This window comes from Musca vetustissima, unplaced genomic scaffold (assembly GCF_032173495.1).
Source record: "Musca vetustissima isolate MV318-11 ecotype Yass unplaced genomic scaffold, APGP_CSIRO_Mvet_v1 utg123765, whole genome shotgun sequence".
NCBI lineage: Eukaryota > Metazoa > Arthropoda > Insecta > Diptera > Muscidae > Musca > Musca vetustissima.
This window is the reverse complement of record NW_026874041.1, coordinates 37,294-54,972: the sequence shown is the minus strand read 5'-3', so window position 1 is coordinate 54,972 and position 17,679 is coordinate 37,294. Positions and strand designations below refer to the sequence as shown.

Below are 17,679 nucleotides of genomic sequence, written 5' to 3'. Positions count from 1 at the left end.
AAGGCGAGTCTCTATAGACGAGCTGGAAGGCGAGTCTCTATAGACGAGCTGAAAGGCGAGTCTCTATAGACGAGCTGAAAGGCGAGTCTCTATAGACGAGCTGAAAGGCGAGTCTCTCTATAGACGAGCTGAAGGCGAGTCTCTCTATAGACGAGCTGAAGGCGAGTCTCTCTATAGACGAGCTGAAGGCGAGTCTCTCTATAGACGAGCTGAAGGCGAGTCTCTCTATAGACGAGCTGAAGGCGAGTCTCTCTATAGACGAGCTGAAGGCGAGTCTCTCTATAGACGAGCTGAAGGCGAGTCTCTCTATAGACGAGCTGAAGGCGAGTCTCTCTATAGACGAGCTGAAGGCGAGTCTCTCTATAGACGAGCTGAAGGCGAGTCTCTCTATAGACGAGCTGAAGGCGAGTCTCTCTATAGACGAGCTGAAGGCGAGTCTCTCTATAGACGAGCTGAAGGCGAGTCTCTCTATAGACGTGCTAAAGGCGAGTCACTCTATAGGCGAGCTGAAGGCGAGTCTCTCTATAGACCAGCTGAAGGCGAGTCTCTATAGACGAGCTGAAAGGCGAGTCTCTATAGACGAGCTGAAAAGCGAGTCTCTATAGACGAGCTGAAAGGCGAGTCTCTATAGACGAGCTGAAAGGCGAGTCTCTATAGACGAGCTGAAGGCGAGTCTCTCTATAGACGAGCTGAAGACGAGTCTCTCTATAGACGAGCTGAAGACGAGTCTCTCTATAGACGAGCTGAAGGCGAGTCTCTCTATAGACGAGCTGAAGGCGAGTCTCTATAGACGAGCTGAAAGGCGAGTCTCTATAGACGAGCTGAAAGGCGAGTCTCTATAGACGAGCTGAAAGGCGAGTCTCTATAGACGAGCTGAAAGGCGAGTCTCTATAGACGAGCTGAAAGGTGAGTCTCTATAGACGAGCTGAAAGGCGAGTCTCTATAGACGAGCTGAAAGGCGAGTCTCTATAGACGAGCTGAAAGGCGAGTCTCTATAGACGAGAAATAAAATTGACAGGTCTCCTGAGGAAGGCTTTATCCTATAAGAAAATGTACGTCGGGACCTCTAAAGGAAAAAAAATCGTCAGGTTTCCTCTTGAGGAACATTTTTTTCGGTATAAAAATTTCGCCAGGTCTCCTCCTAAAGAAAATTTCGTTAGGTCTTCTCCTGAAGAAGACCGTTTTTCCTATAAGAAAACATTCGTCAGGTCCCCTTAGGAAGACCTTTTTTCCTATAGGAAAAAAAATCGTCACGTACCCTGAGGAAGACCGTTTTTTCTATAGGAAAAATTCGTCAAGAAGACCGTTTTTCCTATAGGAAAAATTCGTCAAGAAGCAATTTTTCCCAATAGGAAAAATTCATCAAGAAGACCGTTTTTCCTACAGGAAAAAAAATCGACAGATCCCATGAGGAAAAACGTTTTTCCTATATAAAAAAATTCGTCAGATACCTATAAGAAAAAAATTGTCAGGTTTCCTGAGGAAGACCGTTATTCCTATAAGAAAAAAATTTCCAGGTCCCCTGAGGTAGTGTTTTTTCCTATAGGAAAAAAATCCGTTAAGAATTTTTGTTTTCCTATAGGAAAAAAACCTTCCTCAGGTCCCTTGAGGAAGTTTTATTTCTATTCAAAACAATTTTCAGATCTATATTGACAAAATGTGTGCTTAATAAATATATCCAAGAATTCCGGTAATGAGCCCATGGCATGATGACAAACGATAATGTGTTAATGCCTGCTAACACTGCTGCTGTTGCTACGTTTACACTTAATGACGATTACTTACGATGATGATGATGATGTCCCATTCGTTGACACCATATGTTGTTACGACCATTAGTCGAAGGAAGGAACAAAACTGAAACATTACCAGCTTCATAGCATACGGATTACAATGATATTATTCTTCTTCTTTTGTCTTCCTCTCCCTACACAACCTCTGTTAAAACTACTACCATCACTTTAGCCTCATAATGTCCTCATTTTAGATTCCAACATTTAATGTACACTAGGTGGTAGTTGGATTTAGGACGACTAACCGACCGACCAACCGAGAGAGACGACGACATTAGACGGATGATGACTATATTTGTGACGCATATTGAGATATTCTAACCAACATACCATACATTTCCATGGTCATTACGCACCATGGTGGGTGTTTTATATTTTCATTTATTACAAATCTTTTGTTTGTTTGGGTTTCTGTCTCTCTCTTCTTCCTCCTTCGGCCTTACACTTTTTGCACTGCTCATATTAATTTCCGTCTTGGCAAAAACAAAAGATGATGCTGACAGCGAAATGTGTGACAAAATTAAAACAGAATTTTATAAATAGATTAAATTAACGACGGGATATTATAACTACATTTATTTTTGTTTCGATATAAAACTGTGGGGATTTGCAATATTTTTTTGTTATATAAAATGAAGAGAGATAATTATATATGAAAACCTAGTGAGCGGAGCAGTATAGTCGGACGGGACCGACCATATAATACCCTACACAACTTCCACGAAAATCTAACTTTCTCTGGTTCTATATTCTGAGCATGGGCAATATTTTTCAATATTTGCATCCTCTTGACCGACTAGATGTCAACAAATATTACGATGCGATGCGATGTGCGATGTCCGGCTTTCAAATGTGGCCTATAGATCGATTCGAAAAAAATACAATAAATTAAGTTCACAGTCCAGTTCATCCCAATATTATTATCTAATCCTCACCGAAAATTATAGGCGTTGTCCTTGAACATTCATGGATCCTCGTGGAAAATTTCAAAGCGATAAGGGCTATATTTCGGCCCTCTAGTGTGGTAATGGGTTACTAAATAATATCTGAATACGTAAGCACCTGTTAATATTTAAGAGTAACTCCCACATCCGAGTACATACGACAACATAATTGGTATCAATTTAAAGGTCAACCACCCCTCTTGGATATACTATCAACTTCTCGGGTCTATGTCCTTCGAGAGTTAATATATACGCCATAGAATAAAAATTTTGTAATTTTTCACACAAAAGTCAGGGTATATTTGACCCGCTAAATATTGACCGATTTTTGTCAATTCTCTGGCCCGATCCGCTTCTCCATGCAAAAATTCGCGGCCATAATTGCGGCCTTTGGAGCGACCAGAAAACCCGACAAAAATAAAGTTTTTGGTCCATTTCATCCCCTAAATATTAACCGATCTTTCCCAAAAACGATAGGGGTCTTCATTGGCCAGAAGCCATTCTACTTGCAAAATTTCGTGAAGATTTGTCGGTAATTGTGGCCTGTATCGTGTTTACAAATTATAATGGACAGACGGACGGACTGACACACATGTCTAGATCGACTCAGCTAGTCGAGATATGATCGGTATACTTAAAGGTGGGTCTAGAACCAATATTTCGCGGCGTTACAAACTTCTGGGGCTGCACAAAGCTATAATACCCTGACAACATAGTTGTGTAGGGTATTATTAATTATATATGAAAAAATATACGGTATGGATATAGCGCCGAAAAGTATGCAACATACATTAACCCATTTGACTTCATAATTTTAACCGCTGATCCTGTAGCCCGTAGACTCTCTAAATAGACCTCTGGCCCTTGGAATTTTATATATATTTTGGCGATTCAGCTTTTCTATAATGGATCCATAAAATTTCCTCATACCCATTGAGACCCCCTCTGTTTGTCTACAAAGACTACCTTCAGCTCGCCTCTAAAAACTTCATACAGCTCGCCTATGTAGACTTCCTTCAGCTCGCCTATAAAAACTTCCTACAGCTCGTCTGTACAGCCTCCCATTCCCTAGTTTATAAAAACGTTCATTAGCTCGACTATGGTGACTCCCTTCACCCCGCCTATAAAAACGTCCTACAGCTCAACTATAGAGACTCCCTTCAGCTCGCCTATAAAAACTCCCTAAAGCTCGCCTATAGAGACGCCTTTCCTTATTCTATAAAAACTCCCTTCAGATCGCCTATAGAGACTCCCTTTCCCTTCAGCACGACTATGAAAACTCCCCTAAGTTTGTCTATAAAAACTCCTGTTAGTTCGCCTATAGATTCGTGTGTATAGACTTCATTCAACTGGTTATTGAGACTCCCTTTAGCTCGTATATGGAGACTCCATTCTGCTTGTCTATAAAAAGTCCCTTCAGCTCGCCAATAGAAACTCCCTTCAGCTCGCCAATAGAGACTGCCTTCAGCTCGCCTAAAGAGACTGCCTTCAGCTCGCCTAAAGAGACTCTCTCCAGCTCATCTATAGAGACTCCCTTCAGCTCGTCTATAGAGACTTCATTCTGCTCGCCTATAGAGACTGCCTTCAGCTTGCCGTTAAAGACTCCATTGAGCTCGCCTATAAAAACTAATCCCTTCAGCCCGTCTATAAAGGTTCCTGTCGAATATATCACACTTCTTGCTTGTTATCTGGTACCTCGACTTCTTTTTGGCTTATGACAAATATTTTTTATACCCTTCACCACACTGTTGTACAGGGTATTATGCCTTTGTGCATAAGTTTGTAACAGACAAAAGGGAACGAGATAGACACGTGGTGCCTTTTGAGAATATACATAGAATCACTTTCTAAGTCGATTTATGCATGTTCGTCCGTCCGTCTGTCTGTCCATGTTAAATTGTAAACAAAGTACAGGTCGCATTTTTTATCCGATTTGGATGAACTTTGGCACAGCTCATTTATTTGGCCCTAGGACAAACCCTATTGAAATTGGGAAAAATCGGTTCAGATTTAGATATAGCTCCCATATATATTTTCGTCCGATTTAAGGTAAATGGTGCACCAAAGTCCCTATATATCATTCGATTTGCACGAAATTTGGCACAGTGTACTGAATTATGGCTAGAATGATGTGTGCTAAGTTTCGTGAAAATCGGTTCAGATTTAGATATAGCTCCCATATATATTTTCGTCCGATTTAAGATAAATGGTGCACCAAAGTCCCTATATATCTTTCGATTTGCATGAAATTTGACAGAGCGTCATGAATTAAGCCTAGAATGATATGTACTAAGTTTCGTGAAAATCGTTTCAGATTTAGATATAGCTCCCATATATATATTCGTCCGATTTCAGGTAAATGGTACACCAAAGACCCTATATATCTTTCGATTTGCATGAAATTTGGCACAGAGTACTGAATTATGGCTAGAATGATGTGTGCGAAGTTTCGTGAAAATCGGTTCAGATTTAGATATAGCTCCCTTATATATTTTCGTCCGATTTAAGGTAAATGGTGCACCAAAGTCCCTATATATCTCTCGATTTACACGAAATTTGGCATGGGGTACTGAATTTGGTCGACAATGATGTGTGCAAAGTTTCGTGAAAGTCGGTTCAGATTAAGATATAGCTCCCATAAATATTTTCGCATATCTGAGTTCGTTCAATTTCATGTCAATGTTCATTCGAAATGGCGACGTCTGTTAGGATATATAGTCGGCCCAGTCCGACTTTACTACTTTCCTACTGTTTTTTTTTTGTTTTTGTTGCTATTATTAAAATGTGCAACAATACTTCGATACATACGTACCAACCAACCAAAATGTCATAATCAACAAGACTATTTATATTCATGTCCACATCTCGACACAGAGATGTTGTTAAATAAATGTGAATGTATTTCTGTATGTATTATTAATCTATGTAGATATGTGAATATGCGTAATCCGTTTTTAAATATATACCATATGTTAGTGTGTATGTGGCAATGTAGAAATATATGTGAGGAATGTCCTAGTTTGGGTCAAGGTTGTTCGATTTTTCGTCTTTCATGTGTTTACATAAGGACAAAAACACAACTACACACACATATAACCAAGTTGGCAATTGTATTAGTGTATATGATGCATAGCAGCATATTAATGAAACATATTTAGAATTCAAATAGAGGTAAACATTCCAATTGCGCTACATCCTACAAAAAAAGATATTTCCTGCTCGAAATAACATTCCATTTCTTTGAAAATCATTAAAACTTTATATAAAAAATCTAATCTAATCTTAAAACCATATATTTTAATTTATTTTACTTACTGCAAATATTCTCCTTGATCACATCCAGCTACCCCATCAAATAAAATAATAAACCACTAATGGATTATGGCTTTCCATATGCCGTTATAATTTAATAATAAAAATAAAAATTGACTTTTATATACAAAATCCATATGGGAGCTGCAAACTATAAAGCCATCAGCATCTCATCATCATCATCTACGTCCTACACAACTCATAAGTGTTATAATCAAATCCATTAGTTCGCAATAATGAAAAGAAAGCACAACAACGGCAACCTCTGTTTGCAAATTCGCCGAACAGCAATCAAAGGATAAATGGATAAACACATTAACATCCTTACATCCGCAGCATCAATTTAATTAACTTTGATTTTAATATTACAAATCAAAATGAGGAGAGTGGGGACGGGGGATTAACAGGCAGGGTAGCTATGCAATGATATCACAATCTTAAATAGATGGCGCCAGAGAACTGACTGCTCCACATTTTGCATTGCTCTTAACTTTCTTGTTTATTTATTTTCCCACACATACACACACACACACTTCTCCTCTTTTTTATACAATCTCAAATTCGCAGATGTAAAAATACTTGTGTATGTATGTGCGATTTTAATTTTTCAAGATTTTCAATGGGCTGGTAAATCAATACCAATGCTTGTTAAGGTTTGTAACTTTTCACATATATATTTGAAGATTTAAAATAGAAGAAAAATAATTTACAAAAAAATTTTGTTGTTGTTTTTTGTAATTAAAGAAAAGTCCATATTTTTGATGGCGGACACGATAACTCCTCACTGGAACATCGGATTCCGAAAATTCCAACGGTGTTAGAAAGAGTACATGTCTGGCTCTCGTATGAACTAGGATTATTGACTTCGCTCTAAAATTAACAAAATGGTGGACCTTTGAAAAAATATTTTTGGAAAATCGCCGATTTTTTACCAAAAACTAAGTTAAAAAATAAGGAAGATCTCCACCGATTGGCTTTATCCTAGTTCATACGATAGCTATACACTCACAGAGAAATGTGTAAAAAATTGAAATCGATTGGGTTATTAGTTTTGGAGTTATCGTGCCCGCCATTCGCAAAAAAATGTTTAGAGAAAAACGCGTTTAAAGTTTGAGAAGCCCTTTAGCCGTCACTTGATGCTGACACAATAAATCGGCTATATCTTCAAGAGTTCTTGAGATGTTCATTTTGTAGGCACATTCTATAAGTAGTGTAGATTCGAATTATATCAACAAAATTTTTGACCCCGAGAATGGGGGGGTCCCCTTAACCGAACTAATGGACTAGCGAGTCTTTTTACTGTCTAGTTAAAATGCCAGGGCAGGAAAATAGAAGTGCTAAAAGGCAAATGATTCTACGTAGACAAGCTGAAGGTGTAGGGAGTTCAAAAAGTCGAACTGAATATCCAAGGTGTCTGTAGAAACGAACTGAATAGTCACAAAATCTTTAAATGCCGATTGTAGAGCTAAAGAGTCTTTATATACGATGTGGACCCCAGGGAGTTTTTATAGATTAGCTAAAGATCAAGTAGCCTTTTTGGAGCTATAATATTCCTTGTTATACGAAACAGGGAGTATTTAATAGACAGTCTTTATAGCCGAGCAGAAGAACCAGAAAGTCCTTCGTAAATGAACTGAAAATCAATGAGCCCTTAATAGAAGTCTTTCCTAGACGATCTGAATCTCAATGAGTCCTTTATGGACCAGCTGAAGCGCAGATAATTGCAATAGGCGAACTTCACAACTAGGAAGTCTGAAGCTCAAGAATTACTTCATAAGCGAACAATATCTCAGGCAGTCCTTCGTATGATACTTGGAGCTCAGGGGTTCTTTCCAGAAGAACAGAAGTTCAACAAGTCTTTCGAGGAAGAGTTGAAAACTCAGAGTGTCTTTATATGCGAACTGAAGGGCCAGGGAGTCTGAAGACGAGCTGAAGACCAGAAAGTCTTTTATAGACGACCTGAAGGGTCCGATAATCTTTCGTTGACGCCAGGAAATCTTTCATAGACGAGCTGTAGGGAGTCTTTCATAGACGAGCTGTTGGGAGTCTTTCATAGACGAGCTGTTGGGAGTCTTTCATAGACGAGCTGTTGGGAGTCTTTCATAGACGAGCTGTAGGGAGTCTTTCATAGACGAGCTGTAGGGAGTCTTTCATAGACGAGCTGTAGGGAGTCTTTCATAGACGAGCTGTAGGGAGTCTTTCATAGACGAGCTGTAGGGAGTCTTTCATAAACGAGCTGTAGGGAGTCTTTCATAGACGAGCTGAAGGTAGTCTTTCATAGACGAGCTGTAGGGAGTCTTTCATAGACGAGCTGTAGGGAGTCTTTCATAGACGAGCTGTAGGGAGTCTTTCATAGATGAGCTGTAGGGAGTCTTTCATAGACGAGCTGTAGGGAGTTTTTCATAGACGAGCTGTAGGGAGTCTTTCATAGACGAGCTGTAGGGAGTCTTTCATAGACGAGCTGTAGGGAGTCTTTCATAGACGAGCTGTAGGGAGTCTTTCATAGACGAGCTGTAGGGAGTCTTTCATAGACGAGCTGTAGGGAGTCTTTCATAGACGAGCTGTAGGGAGTCTTTCATAGACGAGCTGTAGGGAGTCTTTCATAGACGAGCTGTAGGGAGTCTTTCATAGACGAGCTGAAGGGAGTCTTTCATAGACGAGCTGAACGGGGAGTCTTTTATAGACGAGCTGTACGGGGAGTCTGTCATAGACGAGCTGAACGGGGAGTCTGTCATAGACGAGCTGAAGGGAGTCTTTCATAGACGAGCTGTAATGAGTCTTTAATAGACGAGCTGTAGGGAGTATTTCATAGACGAGCTGAACGGGGAGTCTGTCATAGACGAGCTGAAGGGAGTCTTTCATAGACGAGCTGTAATGAGTCTTTAATAGACGAGCTGTAGGGAGTCTTTCATAGACGAGCCATAGGGAGTCTTTCATAGACGAGCCATAGGGAGTCTTTCATAGACGAGCTGAAGGGAGTCTTTCATAGACGAGCTGAAGGGAGTCTTTCATAGACGAGCTGAAGGAGAAATTCTCAATAACTGAGAGTCTCTATAGGTCAGCTGAAGGAACTAGCTGAAGCCGATATTCATGCATTGACGAGTTTAGGAAGATGTTTTAATATCGAGGAGGCTCTCATAGATAGGAATAAAATAATTCTGTCTTTCATTGACGAGCTGTAGGGAGTCTTTCATAGACGAGCTGAAGGAGAAATTCTCAGTAACTTAGAGTCTCTATAGGTCAGCTGAAGGAACTAGCTGAAGCCGATATTCATGCATTGACGAGTTTAGGAAGATGTTTTAATACCGAGGAGGCTCTCATAGATAGGAATAAAAAAAATTCTGTCTCCTTGCGAAGGCATGTTATTGAGTCTGAATACAGATGAGCTGTGACATATCGGTTATAACGACTGTGTCCAAAGTCTCGAGAAAGGTTCTGTCCATTGTTTGATATCGTTTATAGCGACCGATTTTGCGGGAACCTTGGCCGTACTTTTTAAGCGATTTAGACTGTATATGCGACCGAATAGGATAGTGGTCAAGAGAGAAAACTTTAAGAGATCTTACATAGTTCGAAGACTTTTACGAGGACTTTTCTTCCGCCCTATAAAATAGATTTATATAGATATCTAGGAGAAAAAAATATTTTCTAGATTACTTTCAAACCATATATATTTTTATTATTTTAATTAGAAAATATATAAATTATTCCATGACTCCAAAGATCGATCTCTCTAGTTAATCTGCAAATAAAAAAAATTGTGAAGAACAACATATATTTTGATTAAAAACTCCTCTCTCTCTCTCCCAACTTACCGCACAACCACATCCATTGGCTGGAACACCACGTCCCCTGCCATCCAATGAGCAATGGCATGATTTAAAATCTGGTTTTGTGGCCAAGGGATTAGCTCCGCTGGGTGATGCCAAACATGAAAACATCAACAACAAAAGTAGCATATTAACAAATATTACAACAACACTTGGAAGCTTCATGTCCGTTATGGTTCTCACTGACTCTCGACGACTAATCAGTTCGTGGCAATAATTACAACTAATGAAGCGATGTAAGATTTATAATCAAATGTCAATGATTTGTTGTTGTAGGGCTTATTACTATTATTGATGATATTTATTTTTGTATATTTTATAGAAAATTGTGGTGGTAAATTACACACACACGTAGTATATCAACTAATTGAATTACTGATTGATTGTGGTTTAGAGACTTCAATTAATTAAAACATCCAACTAGCTAGTGGGGGATTTTATTTTTAACGTTAGATGCGGGGTAAGATGGATACTTTAATGTTTTAATATTTATTACCTATTTTCTAAGAAACTCATTCGTAGTGTGTATAACAGTTTAATGAAATTCGTATAAGCACTTATATATGTAATACGAGGGCAGTTCGGAAAGTTCTTAGTCTAGCACAAAAAGAGCGGGGTACACAGAAATATGTTATGTGTTTTGGAAACTTCCATCTCTGTTATGAACACATGTTAAATTTGGTTTCGATCTGGCAACTCCTTTATATAGAAACAGGTGTTCAAAAAAAGGCGCATCCGCATTTTTATACCCTTCACCAATCTGTGGTACAGGGTATTATGTCTTTGTGCATATGTTTGTAACAGGCAAAAGGAAACGAGATAGACACATGGTTCCTTTTGAGAATATGCATAGAATCACTTTCTAAGTCGATTTATGCATGTCCGTCCGTCTGTCTGTCCATGTTAAATTGTAAACAAAGTACAGGTCGCATTTATAATCCGAATTGGATGAAATTGGGCATAGATCACTTATTTGGCCCAAGGGCGAACCCTATTGAAATTGGGAAAAATCGGTTCAGATTTAGATATATCTCCCATATATATTTTCGTCCGATTTAATGTATACGGTCCCTATATATCTTTCGATTTGCACGAAATTTGGCACAGCGTAATGAATAAGGTCTAGAATAATGTGTGTCAAGTTTCCTGAAAATCGGTTCAGATTTGGATATAGCTCCCATATATATTTTCGTCCGATTTTGAGGTAAATGGTGTACCAAAGTCCCTATATATATTTCGATTTGCACGAAATTTGGCACAGCGTAATGAATAAGGTCTAGAATGATGTGTGCAAAGTTTCGTGAAAATCGGTTCAGATTTTAGCTTCCATATATATTTTCGTCCGATATAGCTCCCATATATAGTTTCGTCCGATTTTGTGTAATTGGTGTACCAAAGCCCCTATATATCTTTCGATTTCCACGAAATTTGGCACAGCGTAATGAATAAGGTCTAGAATGATGTCTGCCAAGTTTCTTGAAAATCGTCCGATTTTATGTAATTGGTGTACCAAAGTCTCTGAAAACTGATGCTCAAGTAGTCTTTCATAGGCGAAGAAAACGGTCAGAGAGTCTTTATATTCGAGCTGAAGGGCCAGGGTGCCTCTCACAGACTAGAAAATCTTTTATAGACGTGCTAACGCATCAAAAAGTCTTCATTGATGAACTAAAGGGCCATTGAGTCTTTCGCAAACAATCAAACAGGTCAGAAAGGTTTTCATAGACAAATTAAAGAATAAGGGCGTCTTTCATAGACAACGAGCTGAGGGGTCAGAAAGCCTAAATGGACGAGCTGAATGAGGTTTTCATAAACGAGCTGAGGGAGTCTCTATAGACGAGCCGAGGATAGACTTTATAGACTTGCTGAATATAGTCTTTATAGACGATCTGATGGGAGTCTCTATAGACGATTTGATGGGGATCTCTAGAGACGATCTGATGGGAGTCTCTATGACGATCTGATAGGAGTCTCTTTAGACGATCTGAAAGGAGTGTCTATAGACGAGTGGGAGGGAGTCTCTATAGACCAGCTGAAGGGAGTCTGTATAGACGAACTAATGTCAGCTATTTTTTGTAAATATAATTTTATGTGGATAACAGGGTCGGATACAGGAATGTGTAGCTCCTAATTTGGTGCTATATAATAATATATAATTTTACGTTACAACATTAATACTTAAAATACATAATTTATTTCAAATATATTAAAAAAATAGTTAATCGAATAAATGTCCTAACAAACTAATTTTTGTCTTCTTCTCTTTTATTTACAGGTAAATTGAATATATACAATTTTTAGTGAATTAAATAGAAGTAACAAAGAAAAAATTGTGAGTATAATTTCTATATTTTATAAAGAATCATAACGAAAAGGGATTTGACGAAATGTCTATAGAGAATATATATATATATATATATATATATATAAAATCTGGATTTCTGATGGATAATGGTGTATCATATTCAAAAGAAAAGGATACTGTGGGAAAATGTGACCTCATCTGTAAAAGCTGTCATCCCGTAGTATTTAAAGTCGGAATTACTTATTTCATTTTATTTTTTATAAATTTATATTTTATTTTTGTTTAATTTTTAATATATTTTAATTACATAGTTTGTTTTTTAATATTTATTTTTAATTATGATTTTTTTTATTTTCACATGTTTTTTTTTTGTTTCATTTAGCCCCACATCATTTGTAGATTCCCTTTTAAAAGAAACAACGTAAGTAGTTTGATTTTTTTTATTTTATTATTATTATTATTATTATTTTTTGTTTAAGGTATTTCAGTATACTTGTTATTTTTTATTTATTCCATTAACACATAATTTTAATTTTATTATATACATATTTTATTATATACATATTTATATATAAATTTTTGTAATTTTTTAAATTTGTTGTGTTATATATCTTTGTTTTTCAAATATTTTGTTTAACAAACAATTTAGAAAATTGTTGATTGTTTCTTTTTTTCCAATAGAAACGTTTCGCTTTCTTATAGAAAAAATTAATCAGTTACTGAAACAACCCCTTAGAGACTTCTCAGGGATCTGATGATTTTTTTCCTAACTAATGAATGCATTTTTTTTACAGGAGATTGCTTAAAAAAGACTCTCTAAGTATCTGAAGAGGATTTATTTTAAAATAGTGATGGACTTGAGGCAAACTTTCCCATTAAAAGAAGATCCTCAGGGGATCAAGGTTTTACCTTTTTTTTGCAAAATGAAAGATACAATCCTCTTTAAAAAAATCTTCAATTTCAGACGATATTTTGGATACAGGATACAGAAAATAGACTTTCTCAGTAACTGATACATTTTTATAAAAAAAATGCCTCAGCCTTTTGCCTCATATTGAGGAAGACTTTTTTCCATAGAAAAAAACCGCAGTTGCTGAGGAAGATTTTTTTTTACTAGAAAATATTCCTCAGTTTTTTCTATAGAAGTCTTTCTCAGCAGCGGAGGAATTTTTTCTTTAGAAAAAGTCTTCCTCAGCATTTGGAAATGTTTTCCTACAGAAAAAATCTTCCTTAGCAACTGAGGATTTTTTTCTATAGAAAAGTCTTCCTCAGCAACAGCGGAATTTTGTTCTATACAAAAAAGTATTCCTCAGCAACTGAGGAATTTTTTTCTAAAGGAAAAAGTCTTCTTCAACAGCTGAGGATTTTGTTTATAAAAAAGTCTTCTTCAGCAAGTGAGGAATTTTGTTTAATAGAAAAAAGAGTTCCCCAGTTACTGATGAGATTTTTTTAAAGAAAAAAATCTTCCTTAGTTACTGAGGAATTTTGTTCTATAGGAAAAAGTTGTCCTCAGTAACTGAGAAATTTGTTTCTGTAGAAAAAGGTCTTCCTCAGTTACTATAGATTTTTTTTGAGATCACAAAATCCTCCTCAGCAACTGAGACATTTTTTCCTATAGAAAAAAGTCTTCCTCAGAGGAAACAGAGGAATTTTTTTCTATACAAAAAAGTCTTCCTCAGCAACAGAGGAATTTTTTTTTCTATACAAAAAAGTCTTCCTCAGCAACTGAGGAGTTTTTTTCTATAGAAAAAAGTCTTCCTTTTTTTCTATACAAAAAAATCTTTCTCAGCACCTGAGGAGTTTTTTTCTATAGAAAAAAGTCTTCCACAGCAACTGAGGAGTCTTCCTCAGCTACTGAGGAATTTTTTTCTATAGAAAAAAGTCTTCCTCAGCAACTGAGACATTTTTTACTATAGAAAAAAATTCCTCAGCAACTGAGGAGTTTTTTCTATAGAAAAAAGTCTTCCTCAGCAACTGAGAATTTTTTTCTATAGAAAAAGGTCTTCCTCAGAAACTGAGGATTTTTTTCTAAAGAAAAATGCCGTCCTCAGCTTTCGAGAATTTTTTTTTCTATAAAAAAGTCTTCCTCAGCAGCTGAAAAATTTTTTCCTATAGAAAAAAGTCTTCCTCAGCAACTGAGGAATTTTTTTCTATACAAAAAAGTCTTCCTCAGCAACTGAGTAATTTTGTTCAATAGAAAAATGTCTTCCTCAATTACTGATGATTTTTTTTTCTATAGAAAAAATCTGTTACTGAGGATTTTTGTTCTATAGGAAAAAGTCGTCCTCAAGAACTGATGATGTTTTTCCTATAGAAAAAGACCGCACTAAGCACTAGAGGATTTTTTTTCTATAAAAAAGTATTTCTAAGAAACTTAGAAATCCTCCGTAGACAATTTTTTTCTTCAGGAAAATTTTGTTTTTTTTTCTAAAAAAGTGTCGTCCTCAGCAGCTGAGGATTTTCTTTCTACAGAAAAAAGTCTTCCTCGGCAACTGAGGATTTTTATATAGAAAAAAAAAATGTCTTCCTCAGCAACTGAGGATTTTTATACAGAAAAATGTCTTCCTCATAAAAAAGTTTTACCACCCGATGAGAACCAAAGAACCTGCGTGATGTTCTAAAAATTCCGAGTACCGCCATTTGGAGGCTACCCCCCAAAAGTGGGCAAAACGTTTATCTCTAGAAAAATTTCCGCAGGCCACCTGATTACGACTTTTTTCTAGAGAAGAAAAATAAATTGTTTCTGCATAACAAAAAAAAATATTTTAAAGGGAATCTGAGGCCCTTAAAAAAGCTCTTCATATTGATAAATTATTCAGGCTCCTTGGAGAAGACTTTTGTGACTAGTAAAAAATTTCGGATAATAAGCAAATCGAATCAATAATTTCTACGATAGATGGTGTACCATCCAAAACTATCCGAATCTTGCTTAAAGAAAAAATAATTCTCAGGGTTATAAGTATTTGTTTCTACAGAAACAATTCTCAATTACTGAGTGGCAATTTTTCTATAGAAAAAATCCTTAGGTCCACTACTAAAGACAATTTCCTGTAAATAAAAATAAAAATTATCTTTATCATCTAAACAGCATTAAAAAATTATTTTTTCACATTTTAAGCCATATATCATTTTTGTTTTTGTCTCCTCATAAATATCCAATTTCGTTTCGTTTCATTTTTGTTTTGCTCACCAGATAAATAATTTACATAGTATCATCTCGTTTCCTAACAAGGAAAAGGGTTAGGTCGTAAAAAATGAAACCGAAACATAAATCTATAAATTATGGTCTTATGAAAGGATCATATATTCCGACAGCAGCAGCGGTAACACTTGGTATCCACATTGCCCTGCAAATGAGAACACTAGCCGGTTGTTGGGTTGGTCACATAAATAAATTAAAATTTGTGAATGTGTTAATTTTCCAGTTGGTCCTTTACCGGATGGTCCTTTGGAAAAAGGAGTGCGTGTGCGTTAGACACCATACATACTACGTATACTTGTCCTTTGGTGTCCTGCTGCAAAAAAACCGAAGCTAACTTAATTACCCAGGCTAGAAAACAATTTGCCCTCTCATTTCATATTATAAATTAAATGTATTTATTAGATGCAAGAAGACGATGGGAGAGAGAGAGAGGGGAGAAGACAAGAAGTGGGGGTTGTGGAATATCATTTTACTTGATAATTTTCATTTGCTCTCCCTCACCAACCCCCTGGTTGCTGGCTATCATCAACGTTGTATGTGGTTAATAGTTTCATTACTTTTTCTTGGTCTAGTGTCTCATTTTATGTTTTGTTGCCTGCCTGCCTGACCTAAGAGAGACACGTGCCACATGACGCGGTGGTGGCGCCAGCAATGAGAAACCACAGATATCAAACAAACTAAATTATGCATTTAATATAAAACGAAGAAGAAGGACAAGGACCAGAAGATAGTCATATTCATTTATTTGTTTGTAGTTCCCACTGCCACGTTCGCACTTAAACATTTGCTCTAACGAAGTAGAATGCTCCTCAACCCCATCCAAGTGCAATCGTCGTAATCATGAGTAGGACCTCAGGAAATATTATAAAATAATATAAAATATGATATACTCAATGCTCTACTTTTGGTTGGGTGAAAGATGTGGGGGAGGAGTTACATTATCACACAATACTAACCACCAAGCAACCGACGCATCCAACCAACCGACCATTGGAGGTCACATTTACAATGTTCGCAAAGTAAAGTTCAGAGTAATTCCGTGCAATGGAAATAATTATAGGCCTTTGAAATACACTGAGGAAACAAATTGAAAAATATTTTTCCATGGAAAATTCATCAAAATTAAAAAAATTTTGTAATGAAAGCAGTCCTCAGATCACCTATGGATTACTTTTCTATAAAAAAAAAACAAAAAAGAAGAATCCACAGATTCCTGAGGACACTTTTATCTATAGGAAAACATTCTCTGACCCCAGAGGATACCTTAGACTCTTTTTTCTAAAGAAAAAAATTCTTAGAAACCGGAGGAGTCTATTTTTTATAAGAAAAATTCCTCAGGCCCCTGATACTTTTTCCTATAGAAAAACAAAATCCACACACTTCTGAATATACTTTTTCTATAGAAAAAAATCCTAATACCTATGAGGAATGTTATTTCTATATCAAAAAATCCTCGGACCTCTGAGGGTGCTTTTTTCTATAGAAAATCATTCCTCAGACCTCTGAGGCTACCTTTTTCTATAGGAAATCATTCCTTAGACTTCTGAGATTACTTTTTTCTATATAAAATCATTCCTCAGAACTCTGAGGTCACTTTTTTCTATAGAAAATCATTCATAAGACCTCTGAGGATCCTTTTTTCCAATAGGAAAAAAATCCTCAGACCTCTGAGGATAATTTTTTTTCTATTGGAAAAAAATTCTCAGACCTCTGAGGATAATTTTTTATATAGGAAAAAAATCCTCACACTTCTGAAGTTATTTTCTTCTAAAGGAAAAAAATCCTCAGACCTCTGAGGATACTTTTTTCTATAGGAAAAAAATCCTCAGACCTCTGAGGATAATTTTTTCTATAGGAAAAAAATCCTCAGACCTCTGAGGATAATTTTTTCTATAGGAAAAAAATCCTCAGACCTCTGAGGATACTTTTTACTAAAGGAAAAAACCCTCTGATCTCTGAGGATACTTTTTTCTATAGGAAAAAAATACTCAGATCTCAGAGGATACTTTTTTCTATAGGAAAAAAATTCCTAAGACCTCTGAGAACATTTTTTCTATAGGAAAAAAATCCTCAGACTTGTAAGAATACTTTTTTCCATAGGAAAAAAATCCTCAGACCTCTGAGGATACTTTTTTCTATAGGAGCGGTCTATAGGAAAAAATCCTGAGACCTATGAGGATACTTTTTTCTGTAGGAAAAAATGCTAAGACCCTGATGATACTTTTTTCTATAGGAAAAAATCCTCAGACCTCTGAAGATGCTTTTTTCTATAGGAAAATGTCTTCCAGGGGATTCT

General features: G+C 36.5%; 1 protein-coding gene across 1 annotated transcript in view; it reads left to right on the top strand.

The window, feature by feature from the left end:
- The window catches only part of LOC133330304 (synapse-associated protein of 47 kDa-like), a gene marked incomplete at its 3' end in the record, with an annotated part of 105,278 nt that overhangs the window by 50,309 nt on the left and 37,290 nt on the right, over window positions 1–17,679 (top strand). The window contains exon 2 of the mRNA XM_061538754.1: window positions 12,564–12,602. Within this exon, the coding sequence (XP_061394738.1) occupies window positions 12,564–12,602 (39 nt within the window). The remainder of the gene's footprint in view (window positions 1–12,563; window positions 12,603–17,679) is intronic.